The sequence below is a fragment of the Sphaerodactylus townsendi genome, linkage group LG09 (assembly GCF_021028975.2).
Source record: "Sphaerodactylus townsendi isolate TG3544 linkage group LG09, MPM_Stown_v2.3, whole genome shotgun sequence".
Classification (NCBI taxonomy): Eukaryota; Metazoa; Chordata; class Lepidosauria; order Squamata; family Sphaerodactylidae; genus Sphaerodactylus; species Sphaerodactylus townsendi.
In genome coordinates, this window is record NC_059433.1 from 44,082,887 (window position 1) to 44,096,330 (window position 13,444).

At 41.2% G+C, this 13,444-nt stretch overlaps 1 protein-coding gene across 2 annotated transcripts; it reads right to left on the reverse strand.

Annotated features, from left to right (window-relative positions):
* Positions 1 to 3,120: 3,120 nt before the first annotated feature.
* Positions 3,121 to 13,151, reverse strand: LOC125438809 (myosin regulatory light chain 2, smooth muscle minor isoform). 2 transcript variants are annotated; one of them, XM_048507377.1, is made up of 4 exons: positions 13,017 to 13,151; positions 6,382 to 6,580; positions 5,995 to 6,156; positions 3,121 to 3,623 (listed from the first exon to the last, which is right to left on the reverse strand). In XM_048507377.1, the coding sequence occupies exons 2-4, from the start codon at positions 6,563 to 6,565 to the stop codon at positions 3,451 to 3,453; spliced, it is 519 nt and encodes a 172-aa protein (XP_048363334.1). In that variant the 5' UTR covers positions 6,566 to 6,580; positions 13,017 to 13,151; the 3' UTR covers positions 3,121 to 3,450. The 2 variants fall into 2 exon arrangements, with proteins under 2 accessions (XP_048363334.1, XP_048363333.1); XM_048507376.1 differs by lacking the exon at positions 13,017 to 13,151 and adding an exon at positions 9,083 to 9,182.
* Positions 13,152 to 13,444: the final 293 nt, after the last annotated feature.

Genomic DNA, 13,444 nt, shown 5'->3' on the forward strand with positions numbered 1-13,444 from the left:
TGAGGCACACATGCACATGAAACAGACTCAATAAATATAACAGAACTCTTTCTCTGTGAGAAGGTTTTGCATGCAGATTATGTGTGATTAAAATTACAGTATGAAGTTAAGTATCAGTGCCAGTACGGTACCGTAAAAACTGTTGTTTGAAGTACTTGCTAAAAGATTTTATAGAACAGAAGTCAAGGGTGCAAAAAGCATGAAACCATAGCAGCTGTGAATTCCACGTTCTTCAGACTGATAATGCCTAGGGCTAATGAGGATCCTATCACAACATCAAATTCAGTTGTTAAAATTTTACAAACTGCCAGGAGGTACTCTTACATATTTTCCATCTTCCCCCTTGGACCAAGTTCTATGAATAAAGAGACTTTGGTAATATCACTCCTTACTTTCTTCCGGAGCTGAAAGCCTCTTTGGTCAACAGAAACTCTGCTGGCAGGAAGGTAGAAGTGGGAAATAACTGGGGTAATGAATGCTCTTGTGATACACAGAAGCCAACCCACTGAGCCTTCAGTACAGTAGAAGACTGGAAGTAGCCATTATCATAGTTGTTTAGGAGTATTTATCCCTATTGCCCAATTATCATTGTTATCAGCACTATACACCAAGAAGACAACCATGAGGTATTTAGTGATGTAGTTTTCATGTATGGTTTGGACTACACAAGGTAGACCTCTGAAAACTACCTCATTAAGGGGCTACAAGGAAGCTGGCATGCACTGTGTCTTGGTGCTTATATAATTCAGGTATGTTGCCCACTGAAGTAACACATACCATAAATATTTATTTTTAACAAAGTAATGTTCAGGTATGACAAAAATAAAAGTTAATAGAAGCAGATGGCACACGGAAGTCCACATCTGCTAGTATTATTGGACCTTCCCCTTCCTATGATGGTCTCCTATGCCCAGACTTTTTGTCTGAAGGAATCCTGCAACCCCGTAGTAAAACCCTTTTGGACACTACACTGGATTACTGGGGAAGGGAAAGGCAAGGAAGCAATCCATCACAAATGCCTTCTACTTACACAATCATAGGACTCAACCTGTCGTTTATCGCTCAAATAAAAACAGGCAAGTATAAACTGAATAATTATGTATGCCTGTTCATTTCTCCTGTTTAAAAGTTTTTAAAACAAGTTTTCATTTTATTTTCCATCCATAAATTCTTACTGCTTTTCAAATAAAAAAGTAGGTCATTTTATCAGACAGCAATAAACCTGTCAACGGGTTTTAATAAGAAAAAGTTATTGCATATTTGGCAAGCAGCCTTTCAAGAATGCACTGCTGCAGAGATCTTGCTGACATTTCAACACCATGCACCAGAATTACTATGGCATAGGAGAGCTGACAAGTACTTCCCTTAGGGAGAAAGAACTGGCTGGGTGGTCTGACTTAAAGGACAAAGACAAGCAACTTGGACAGAAAGCGAAGAGGCTAGAAACGGCAGTCAACATGAAATGTTAAATACAAATAGAACAAAACTTTGCATACTAGTAGAGGCATGACAATAAAATAAGATTAAAATCAGAAATAAAAGTCTAAAAGGTTTAAACAAACAGAATTTATTCATATGCATGCAGGTTCTATGGAATATTGAAAGCCTTAAAACCACCATATCAGAAGACCTTGAACATTAAAAAAGCAACTGAAAAGGATAGTGGCATGCTAAAAAGAAATGAAAATACTACAGGACTAAGCATTAACATCCATACTGTAAAAATCTGCTGAGGATCAAAATTAATTACACTCTTTATAACCTCAAACCCCAAGGCAACCACATAAACATGGTTACTGTGGACTTCACTCGCAGTAGTACAGCCAACAAAAAATCTGTTTCGTACCACAAGTCTCATAAAGTCTTCGAATGTCCACACACAATTGTGGCGAAGACTCCTGCATTTCCAACATAAATCGAAGTGTGGAGTTGCCTTCCAGCGTGAGACTTTCTCCAGTTCACATGGGAAGCCAATAGCTTTAAAATGCCTCGGCCATTTAAGGTGGCATGGCCCTTGAACACCCTCCCATACTACAGCCAGGTAGATCAAAGAGCGAAGGATTGGCCCTTCGGTCTCCTTTAACGTATTTTCAAAGATGGGAAGGAACTGGTCTCTGGCCAAAGAAGCAATGATGTGGGGAATGTAGAAAGTGCAGCTGGTTCACCTACTGGGTACCAGGAAGTAATAGGTAACTTAATAGCATGGCAGCTGATTTAAGGATGGAGAAGAAAAAAGCAAGAAATCATTCACTGTGGCAGGCATTCCACTTCTCTCACAGAACAGGAAAAATCATTAGGACACTGGGCTGTAGGATGGGGCCAGAAAAGAAGCAGTGAGCTTATCACCATCCAGTTGCAGCTGTTTTTTCATCCCCAAAGGGCAGCTGCTAAAGGAAAAGCAGCTGAAGCAGGACAGTGATAGCTGTAGAGCCATGTTACCTAATACCACCCCCTATGGTATGCCTATGCTCTTCGTAACATAAATCCAGCTACCATCATGCAGTGTCAACATACACAGAGAACCATTTTAACAGTGATACTGATCTCCTAAATATTACGGCACCTCTTTTCATTTAGGAAACATGTACTAAGATATTCTTGTTCAGGAGTCTGCAACCAATTGGCCATGCTGGCAGGGGCTGATGGGATTTGTAGTCCATGAACATCTGGAGAGCGCAGGTTGCAGACCCCTGTTCTAGTCCTATACAAAACAGTGGATAAAATGGGTAACACAAGAGCCCCAAAAAGCTTTAAAGGACACTAACTATGCAGCAGGAGACCCCACAATCTCTTCCCCTCCTTTTCTTAAGGAGAGAGTTCATTTACTGATGGCAGCTCCTCTAATATAGACTCTACAGTCAAGAGAGCCATGCTACCCAAGTACAAAGTATGCACTTGACGAAATTCTGTATTTAAGATTATGCAGACAAAAGCGGAAAACAAAATTTAAATGAGCAAGTAAGTTTAATGCTACTATGCCGCACCAGCCTCTTCCAACACAAAAAAGTTCCATATGTACTTCAGTTCTATAAACTCTACTATTTCATATCCTGTATTTCACAGACAAGATCAGTTTTAGGTAGTTAAGTACTTCAAATAAACTCTCATGCTTCACAGGGCAGCATTTGAGGTATTTTATTGATATAGCAATCTTATTTCAAAATGCATTATTACAAAATGTAAAAATCCAGCTAAACCAGAAACATTGAGATTTTTTTTCCTGGGCCTTCTGAGTCATTGATCTTTCCCTCCAGTCTCTGTAATAATCTCAATCTCCACTATCAGCCTGATTACACAGGTGCAAGATGTGCCAGAATGGCCTGGTATAGATAAATACATCAAAGGCAAAAGCTGTAAAAGCTAAATGCATGCAACAGGTGCTACCAGGAAAAAACCCTCAGATAACCGCAAGTGAGATCTAAAGAGAATCACAGAGGCAAGAGTTCTGTTTCAGTCATCTTTGTCTTTTGCTCCATGTTTAAGGATGCGTGTGAACTCAATGTAGTTGAAATTGCCCTTTTTATCGATTGGCGCCTCTCTGAACAGCTCATCTACTTCTTCATCTGTAAACCTGTCTCCCATTGTCGTCAGCAACTCTCTCAGGTAGTCTTCTTGAATGAAACCTGGAAATACAAAGAATTAGAAACCTTTACTGAATAAGAAGGGACTATACTTTTATAAAACAGACTTAAGTTATACATTAGCTGGGTTATACAATACAAATGCCATTTGGGGCTCTCATTATGATGAAGAAAAAGCAACCCTGAACTTAATTAACTCCCTATTTTTTCAAATGTGTTGGCATTAAATACAAGCAGGCCTCATCATGCTCCAGGACTGGAAATCGAGTGTGGGAGGGAGCCTGATGTCAAATTAATAATTTTCATTTTCTCTTGGAGATGACAGCATCGTTCTTTTGTCCTGTGGTCACATTCGGCTAAAGAACAATGAAATGCCTCAAATTCCCACCAGACAAAAAGATCCCACAATTAAAAAGGACTACACTTTGGTAATGGCTTGAGAACTTAGCACAGAGGCATTTCAGAAAATTATTTATCACAACTGGTGAACCCACAAGGACTTGCAGAGGGCATCTCATTTTTCCATCCCCTCCACTGCTATTTCTCCTTTCCTTACCCTGGCAACCTCCAAAGACACTAATTTTTCTACTTCTTTTTCTCTTTCCCACTCCCCACTCAAATTACCTTTATCGGCCACCCTATTTTCAGCTTTCACTCCTTTGTTACTCCTGGTTGCCTCTCCTCAGGAAAAGTGTGGCTGAGTCATACAGTGGCTACTAGAACCAGGCTGAGTTCAGTGGAATATTAGCCGGGGCTGCCAGGTCTGCTTCCTTCTTTCCTGCCTACCTACCTGTTGGGCTGAGTTGCAAAGTGCCTGTTGCTATTGGATAAGGCCAAGGTTTGCAGTAATGAGTTATAAACAAATAAGCAATCCTGTTTTATGATGGCAGAAGTCAGTGTGTTTCACTTCGCCCAGAGCCAGTAACAATAATTTATCACAGTTGGCTTTTGTACCTCAAGCACATCTGGCTGTGGGGAGGTGAATGGTCTTCAATGAAGTTCATTGTTTGAACTACCTGACAGACTAACTGTATCACTTCCTGAATCACTTTATCAAAACAGATGAGCTTTTAAAAATCCCAATAAGCTACCTTAGTGGGACAGAAACCCCAATCTCAAAATCAACAGAATATCTGAAGGATTGCAAACATCTCAGCAATCAGTAAATATGCTCAAATATTTTTCTGCTGGGACACAAGTTTCTGAAACACAGCCAACAATGCCTAAAAAGGATAAAATTATTGAGACAATTCTCTATGCATCCTGTCAAAAAAGTTACTTTTTACCCCAGCATTTTTGCTTAAGAGTTTTAATCATAATTATTTTCCCTGTGTAGGATTACAGATGAACTTCAAGAAGACTGAAGTAATGACGTCTGTTGGGGAATTATGCAACTTTAGGTTGATGATGAAGAAACCAAAATTGTTCAAGATTTTCTAATCCTTGGCTCTATCATCAACTAAATGGAAAACTGAGTCTAGGAAGGGCAGCATGAGGGAGCTAGAAAAAGATTCTTAAGTTTAAGGATGTGTCACTAGTGACCAAGACCAAGATGATACATACTACAGTATTACCTATTACTATACCCTTTTCAAGAAAAACAACTAAGCAGAATTGTAAGTTCATCTGCCACGTGTTGGACTGCCTTTGCTTTAGAATGCTCCACTTGGATCCTAAGTTCTATTAGATGGGCACTAGAGCAGAGCATTCTACAACAAAGACAGTCCGGCACATGGCAGATGAAGTTAGTTCTTTTTGTTGAAAAGGGTATATGTTTGGGTGTGAAAACTGGACAATGAGGAAAGCTGACAGAAAGTTAATTCGTTTGAAATGTAGCGTGGCAGGAGTTTTACAGATATTGTGTACCACCAAAAAGACAAATAAGTGGGTTCTAGATCAAACCAAGCTTAAACTCTAACCAGAAGTTAAAATGACTAATCTGAGGCTCTACTTTGGTCATAGTAGAAAGTCACAGCCCACAGTTTGCAAGACCTGAGCAAAGCTGTTAAGAACAGGATGTTTTGGAGGTCAAGTCATACAGTTGCCATAAGTCAGAAGCAACTTGATAGCACTTAACACAAGCACATTTTCCTACTCTAGAACAGTTCTTCTACCTAAGAGCTCTAGGTGCTGCCTGTGACTTCTGTTCAGCCCTGCAAATCTGCCCCTTTGCAAACATTCATGAAGTCTGTGCAGTCTTCTCTTCTGTGCTTGTTCCACTAATAAAGCCACACACATCCTTGGCTATTTATGTTTACCGCTTCTGTGAATTTTCACTAACAGGCTGTTCTTGTAATCTTGTAAAAACTGTTGCAAATACCTTATTTGAATCCATATTATATATTAATCATAAAGAATTCAAGAAAGTTAATAATAATAAAGGAAAGCCCTCTCTGACGTTACAGCTTTTTACCTGTTGCTTCTTCATCAAAACAAGCAAAGGCATTTCTGATTACATCTTCTGGATCAGTGCCATTTAGTTTCTCTCCGAACATTGTCAGAAACATAGTGAAGTTTATTGGTCCCGGGGCCTCATTCATCATGGCATCTAGGTATTCATCTGTCGGATTCTTTCCTGCAATCAGGTATTAATATCTTTAGTATCAGATATTATATAATATGACCCGTTACAGAATCAGCTTTATACAAAAAAATGCAACTGTAAAATGTTAAGAGTAATAAAAAAAACTTCTGGCACTGAAATCATTAGGAAAAACACAGGCAAAACAAGTGATCCCCTCCCCCTTTCTCAGCAGGAAACAAGAAGTTTATAAAACCAGGGACAGGAAAAAATTATTACCAAGTGAAGCAAGCATATCATGCAGGTCTTCTTTGTCAATGAAGCCATCTCTGTTTTGATCAATCATGTTGAATGCTTCTTTGAATTCTTGAATCTGCGACTGATCGAACATAGCAAAGACATTGGAGGTTGCCCGCTGGGGGCGCTTCTTTGTGGTCTTGGTCTTTGCTCTTTTGCTCGACATATTGGCGGTTGGATTCTAGGAGGAAAAATAGAGTCACTGGTTTCTGCAGCCCACACAACAAAATGACATACCATGGGGATATACTTGGGTCTACAACGCTGTTATTCCTGAGTAATAATTCCTAATAAATAACAGTTACATTTTAATGTGTTGGCTTATTGCTGCAAGGAAGACTGGAAAACTGAAAGTATGCTAAAATCATAAAACAATAATAGTTGAATTTAAAAACTCTTAATTGTTACACAACAAATATGATCTAATGGCTAAGGTATTACATTTCAGTGTGGGAAAACAAAGCTCAAAATACCATAGCCAAGAAATTCACTGGGTGGACTTTCAAGGCTAAAAGATCGTTCTAAGCTCTTTAGAGCAAGGATGGGCCTCAAACGTTTAAAAAAGATCACCAAAGAGTGGGTACATTACCTGGAGCAGACAAAACTGGGATTTTCAGTCATCCTAGATGGCTAAGACAATGCCAAGATACCTTCAAAACGAGAGCCAATTCCCACATTTATGGGATAACACACCTTTTGAGGCAAATGCATCCTTACATTTCTTAGAAGCAGTCATTCTGACTGCTCAAAAAGCTCAGTAATCACAATTGACTCACACCGCTGAACTCCTATTCAGTCCTGACCACAATAGGCCAGTTCCCCCTGTATATGCTGCAGGTGTTTTCTCCCAGTCCCTGGCAACACCTCACAGATCGATGGAAGATAAGTGGCTAAACGGGGCACAGTAGCATTAAACAGGTATGCAGTGTCACTTCCAAAGACAACCAGAACACCATCAGTGATGGTGCCAGAAGTGATGCTGAACTCCATGCGTCCCTGCCCTCCAGTGTCGCCCCCCCCCCCCCCCGGTTTGCTAAATGCAGTTTGCAATTCTATTCACAGGATCGTTGTGGAAGGACAGAAGAATGATGTAAGCTGCTTTTCTTCCGTGGAAAAAAGCAGGGTATAAATAAAGCAGATAAGTAACAAATAGCAAATGGTGGATGGATAGGAGAGAAGCAGTCAAGGAAAAGTAAGGCTGACAAGGCAAAGGAAAATGGATATAATGATATAATATGGAGAGGGAGAAACTGGAAAGTGAGAGGCCCCCTGCAAGTCTTTGTGGGTTCCCCATTGTACCAATGAGTCACAGTTTTCCTGGGGACAGGCTGCCAGGGGGGTAAAAGAGGGACTACTGATGACAGAAGAGCAGATAAAGGTAGGTTGGCTGATGGGAAAAGAGCAAACAGTGGAAGAAAAGAAAGGGAAATACCCAGTGGTGGGATTCAGCAAGTTCACACCACTTCAGCAGAACCGGTTGTTAAAATGGTGCTTGTAAACAAACAGTAGTTAAATTAATTGAATCACACCACTGGAACCAGTTGTTAAATTATTTAAATCCCACCACTGGAAATACCCCTCGAAAGAAAATGAGGTCCATAGTTCGTATGTACTATTGTAAAAATTTCGATATTGCAGAAAGTTAAATAACATGATGATGGATATAGAATTAATCATTCACAATAGAACAGGATTTGCAATATCTCAGACAATAGTCTAAACCAAACAGAACCAACACCTCTACAGTATTTCAGCAGATATCAAAGAGGTTTAGTATTACTCGCAAGTATTACTCAGAAAGCTTAACATTGTGAAGCAGTATTCTTTTTATGAATTACTGCATTACTCTAATATGACATTTATCACTTCTAATAAAATGAAAAGTTTTGTCAGTATAAAGCAGTGGTTCTCATCCTGGGGGTCAGGACCCCTTTGGGGGTCGAACGACCCTTTCACAGGGGTCTCCTAAGACTCTCTGCATCAGTGTTCTCCAGCTGTAAAATGGATAAATGTTAGGGTTGGTGGTCACCACAACATGAGGAACTGTATTAAAGGGTCGCGGCATTAGGAAGGTTGAGAACCACTGGTATAAAGCAAAACACTATAATTTAGAGCAGTTATTTTCCTTATTTCCCCCCAGGTTTGAAACCCAGTGCTACACACAAGGATAATTTCACTCCATGAAGATGACATTGTAAGGGAACCAAATCAACACAATTTCTCCTAATAGCTAAGCTTAAAAAATAATTAACTAAAACTGATTTATTTTATCCCCAAACAAGCCTCAAACATCACACTCTAAAACTTAAGCCTATTAAAAGTCTACGTGAACATGAAAGCAGCTGGAGCCATTCAGATCAGATCTTGCAAGCAAGATAAACCATTTACTACTACTACTACAGAAACATATACTGTTCTGATAACATGATTTCTTGCCACACTCTAACATTACAGTTTTGTCCTTATGGCTGTTTTCTGTCCCTTGAGAGGAACTTCTTCATATGGCTTTGTCTTTCAACTGTCTTACTTCAAAGCCACATTTTACAGCGCTGGAAAACTGCCTTATTAAAATAAATTCTCTTTCAGCCAGGCAGCATTCCATAATTGTACAGAGACATTCCAATGACCTCTAGATTTCCTCCCAAAATACAAAATCATAGATTTTGAAAGAGAAAAACCATACCATATTACAATGTGAAACTGCCGCTAAATTGTTCACTAAGCTTCCAAATGGCAGGATATGAAGCTGTACTTGAGTTATATTGTAGAGGAGATCTACAAATAGTAACTCTGATTTCATCCACTGATTAAGTGCAGAATTTTAAACTTGTGTTCCATATACAACATTCCTCTGACACACAAGAACACAAGCTACTGTCATGGACTAAAAATAAGCTCAAGTAAAAAGTCACCTGAGAAACATTCACTGCCCTTTTACAACCAGAATAACCTCTCAAGTATAACAGTAGATGGAAGATTCCATATTGAAACAAAATTCTATCTCCTATTTGAATAACTGGCCTACCAACCCACATAAACTGAAGAAGTTAGATTGAAGAGATTTAGGACCACTTCATAAGGAGGTTTTTCTACATGGGTATCTCTTGCATGTAACAAAAGGACACATGGAAGTCATGAAACACATAATTTTTTGCTCACCACATATAACATTCCTTGTCAGCGCAATCCAATGCAAACAGCATTCCCAATTACCCAAGTCTTTGATCATCTAAGTAGTTAGCATAAGTTATATATTAAGCACCTATTAAGTGCTGCTTTCAGAACAAGAGAGAAAATGGTGGGAGGAAAGCACTGAAAATAGAAATTGAAATAACTATCCCAAAGCATGTCTATGACTGCAGTGGGTTTCATCCCAGAAGCTGCCACTGGGATTGATTCCAGAGGCAAACCTCAGTGGTTTAAGAGGCACAACTTAGAAACTTTTTTTGCTGTCAAGTCACAGCTGACTTATGGTGATCCTGTAGAGTTTTCAAGGCAAGAGATATTCAGAGGTGGTGGGCCATTTCCTGCCTCCATGTCACTCCTCTGGTATTCCTTGGAAGTCTCCCTCCTAATACTGGCCAGGAGCCAGGGTTGAGAGCGTGTGACTGGCCCAAGATCATCCAGCAAGCTTCCTTAGAGCAAGAGGGGATTTAAACCTGGATTTCCCAGGTCCTAGATTGATGCCTTAACCGCTACACCACACTGGGCTCTCTAACTTTGAAACTACATCGTGTATGTGGTATTTTGGAAAATATATTATGGGGAAAATAAAACCAACTTGGCCTCAGCATCTTACTGAGCATCTTATATGATACTGTTATAATTTTATGCTGTACACTGCCCTGAGCCCTTTGGGGGAGAGCAGTTAAAAAAAATCCAAAATATAAGTAAATAATATTATCACATACTACCAAACACATCGTCCACAAATAAGAAGTTTCCTGGTTTTCCTGGAGAATAAAAGCAAGAATAGGTCCTAACGTTTCGCCTGCATCTGTGGATGGCATCTTGAAAGGTGTATCACAGAGGGAAGTCTGTTATACACTGTGTCCAGACAGAAGGGAATGTTTGGGGCATATGTTGTCCCCACCCTGGGACATGGACACACTTACTGATTGGTTCTCCACCCTGGGAAATGGACAATATATACCCCAAACATTAGGAACAAGATCCACCAGACCACAGCCACATAGCCCAGAAAACCCACCGCAACCGGTCAAGAATTTGTTCATATTTTTCCTTTCCCCTTAAGATTTACTATTACAAGCAATTCAAGTAGGATGATTCATGGTAATCATACAACATTCACTGAAACATTTTAATACTTGAGATGTACCAGATGAAACTCACCAGCTAACTTACAAAGAGTTTTATTGTGTATTGATCATTTGGACTGGTTCGCTAGATAGCCAAAAGAACTCTCTCAGTGAGCTCCAAAACAAAGGCCAACTAACTGGAAGCTATACTTCACTATCTTCTGAAAGCTACCACTTTACATATAATGTACTTCATTTCCTCTTTTCCAAAACAAATTTTGCACTTTGGAAACTATTTGCAGCATGATAAGCTCACCTTTGGTGACCTGGCAAGAAAACTTCACAAAAGTTCATTCTATGAAGTTATTCAAGGTCTGCAACCTAGATATCGGAAGACAGCATCTTCTACTCTGCTAATTTTGTTCATCTCTGTGTGCTCTTTTAAAGTTGTTGCCCTGAAAACAGGTAAGATCAGCTGCTGTCTCTGAGCAGTTTGCATGCTAAGTTCCACCTAGTTAAAATAACCTCCCTGACAAAGTCAGAAAGGCATTGACACTGGCATCATTGAACAAAATGGTTAGAATTGAACTTTTATCAGGTCATGTCTACAAAAGGGATGCTTCTGATTTTTAATTGCTGAAAATTTATTAAGAGTTTTTATTGTTGGTTTCTAATTCTGTACTATGCCTTAAGAAATGCAAACCAGAAATGAAGCAATAAGACATATTTGTAAAAGCCCTGTTTCAGCTTGAAATTTCAGAAGGAAATTACTTTTAGTGAAACAGTACAATCACCAAAACCCTCAAAAGTTCTGCTCCTTTTACACCAGTAGATTTAAGGTGACTTGAATCAAAGGCAGTGTTTTCTTTAAGTGACACAGAAAACAGAGTTGAATAAGGCGAACAACTGCTCAAGTGGTTTCACTGAGAGAACAATACTAGCAAATTTAAAAACTGCTGTAAAATGACTCAATATGGTGTAAGGGTTTCAAAGTTTACTTTTAGAGGGCGTCCACAAGTCTATACTCTCAAGTAATGCCAAGAAATTGTTAACTGGCATCTTGTACAACTCTTCCAGGCTTATGTACTGAACTTTAGAGAAACAGAGCCAAGTATACACAAGACATCTATTATGATAAATCTCAGTATGAATGTTAGCGCACATTTATATTTATACAGCAACTTTGCCCCAGCTATTTAAATCGGTTGAGCTTATACTTCAGGAAGTATTTCATGGGGCCTGCCTGGCAATGAATATTAACACTGGAATCTTGCTACAGTGAAATACCCCTTTGACATGGTTTCTATTGGAATGTGTGATGGGATGCTCCAGCCTCAGAAGCAAATCAGTAGTTTTCCAGTCCTTCTTTATGCAATCAGTGTGCATTAACACTAACATTTCTACTTTCGGCCCCTAAGGAGCTGACCAAACTTTACACAAAATTTGACTACATGTCACACAGTTGGAGTCTAGAAGTCGACCTTCTAACAAGTTTCCGAGTTGATGAATTACCCAGAGCACCTATAGAGGCCCTATATGGCTTTTGGATGAAACACGAACTGTCCAAATGAATCTGAACTTACATTCGGCCATCATTCTATATCTATACCAAGCAATTCCCCTCTAGAAAACTTTCGCAAGACAATCTGGCACAGAACTACGGAGGGCGGCAGAAAAAGGAAATGAATACAAAGCGCTGAAGGTATATTGCAGCGCATCCAACTCTCCTGCAGAAAGGAGGGCAAGCAGATCAGCAGCGCCGGGGTTGGCACGCAGTGGGCGGCTTCTGTGCCAACAGTCACGGTCCACAGTGTTTGTTTTAGGGGACCTTCCTGCGTTCATCTGACGGGGGTCAAAGTCACCTCATACACAACCACGGCCTGGGCAGATCTATCAGTTCTTGCAGCCACTTCTTGACAGCCCATCTTGGGGCGCTTCGAGGTGGGGGTTCTCTCCCCCCCCCCAACCCCCGTTGCTTTCCAGACCGCCCTAAATGCGTATCTGCCCGTTCGCATCCCGCGAGGAGCAGAAAACGTCACCAAGTAACTCCGTCGTGCACCCTGGGGATGGCCTAAGGACACTCCCTGTCGCTGAAGGCGCCTGAGAGCCCCACTGGCCCAGAGGGGCGACGCCCCTCCTCGGTGGCGGCCGCCACCGCCATGACAGCCACACCCTGTTTCGACGCGATTCCTTGGGGAGAAGAGCCACACCGAGGCCCCCCACCCTCTGGCCTGGCCGCAGGGGGCACCGGCCGGGCTCTTTCCGAAGGAAAGGCGGCGGGGGCGCCAGAACCGGGAGCCTCCCGTGGCCCCCCCTCCCTCAAACGGGCTCCCCGCCGAACCAGAGGTCTGATCTCACCTGAGCGGCAACAGGAGAAAAATCAGCGGCAAGATGACCCCAGCGAGACCCAACGGCAGCAACGCAGAGGACTCGAATAGGCTCGGCACTTCCGGAGAGCGCCACTTCGGGACGAACTATTGTCACGCCCGCACAGGAATGGGGGGAGACAAGAATGAGACGGCGGCTTCAGTAGCGGGAACAGTTAGCAGTGGCTCAAAAAGCCGCGAAGGGACCAGGCCAAATCCCAACATACCCTCTAATCCTTTACCAAAATTTTAGCGTCACTCCGTTCACAACACATTTGGATTGTTGGCTTAGTCCGTCTCTCCCCTTTTCTTCGGTTGGGATGGTACAGTCCAGTAGCGCGCTCGCCGCATTCCAAAGACCTGGGCGGAGCCAGAAGGGCGGGGTGGGGAGTGCGAGCGCGCGCGAGAGAGTGGGAATGA

Coding starts and splice junctions, on each gene's coding strand:
- LOC125438809 (XM_048507376.1), bottom strand. Junction 6,157..6,381: donor TGATATGCTTGCTTCACTTG/GTAATAATTTTT, acceptor ACCTGATTGCAG/GAAAGAATCCGACAGATGAA. Junction 3,624..5,994: donor TTTTGATGAAGAAGCAACAG/GTAAAAAGCTGT, acceptor TTGTATTTCCAG/GTTTCATTCAAGAAGACTAC.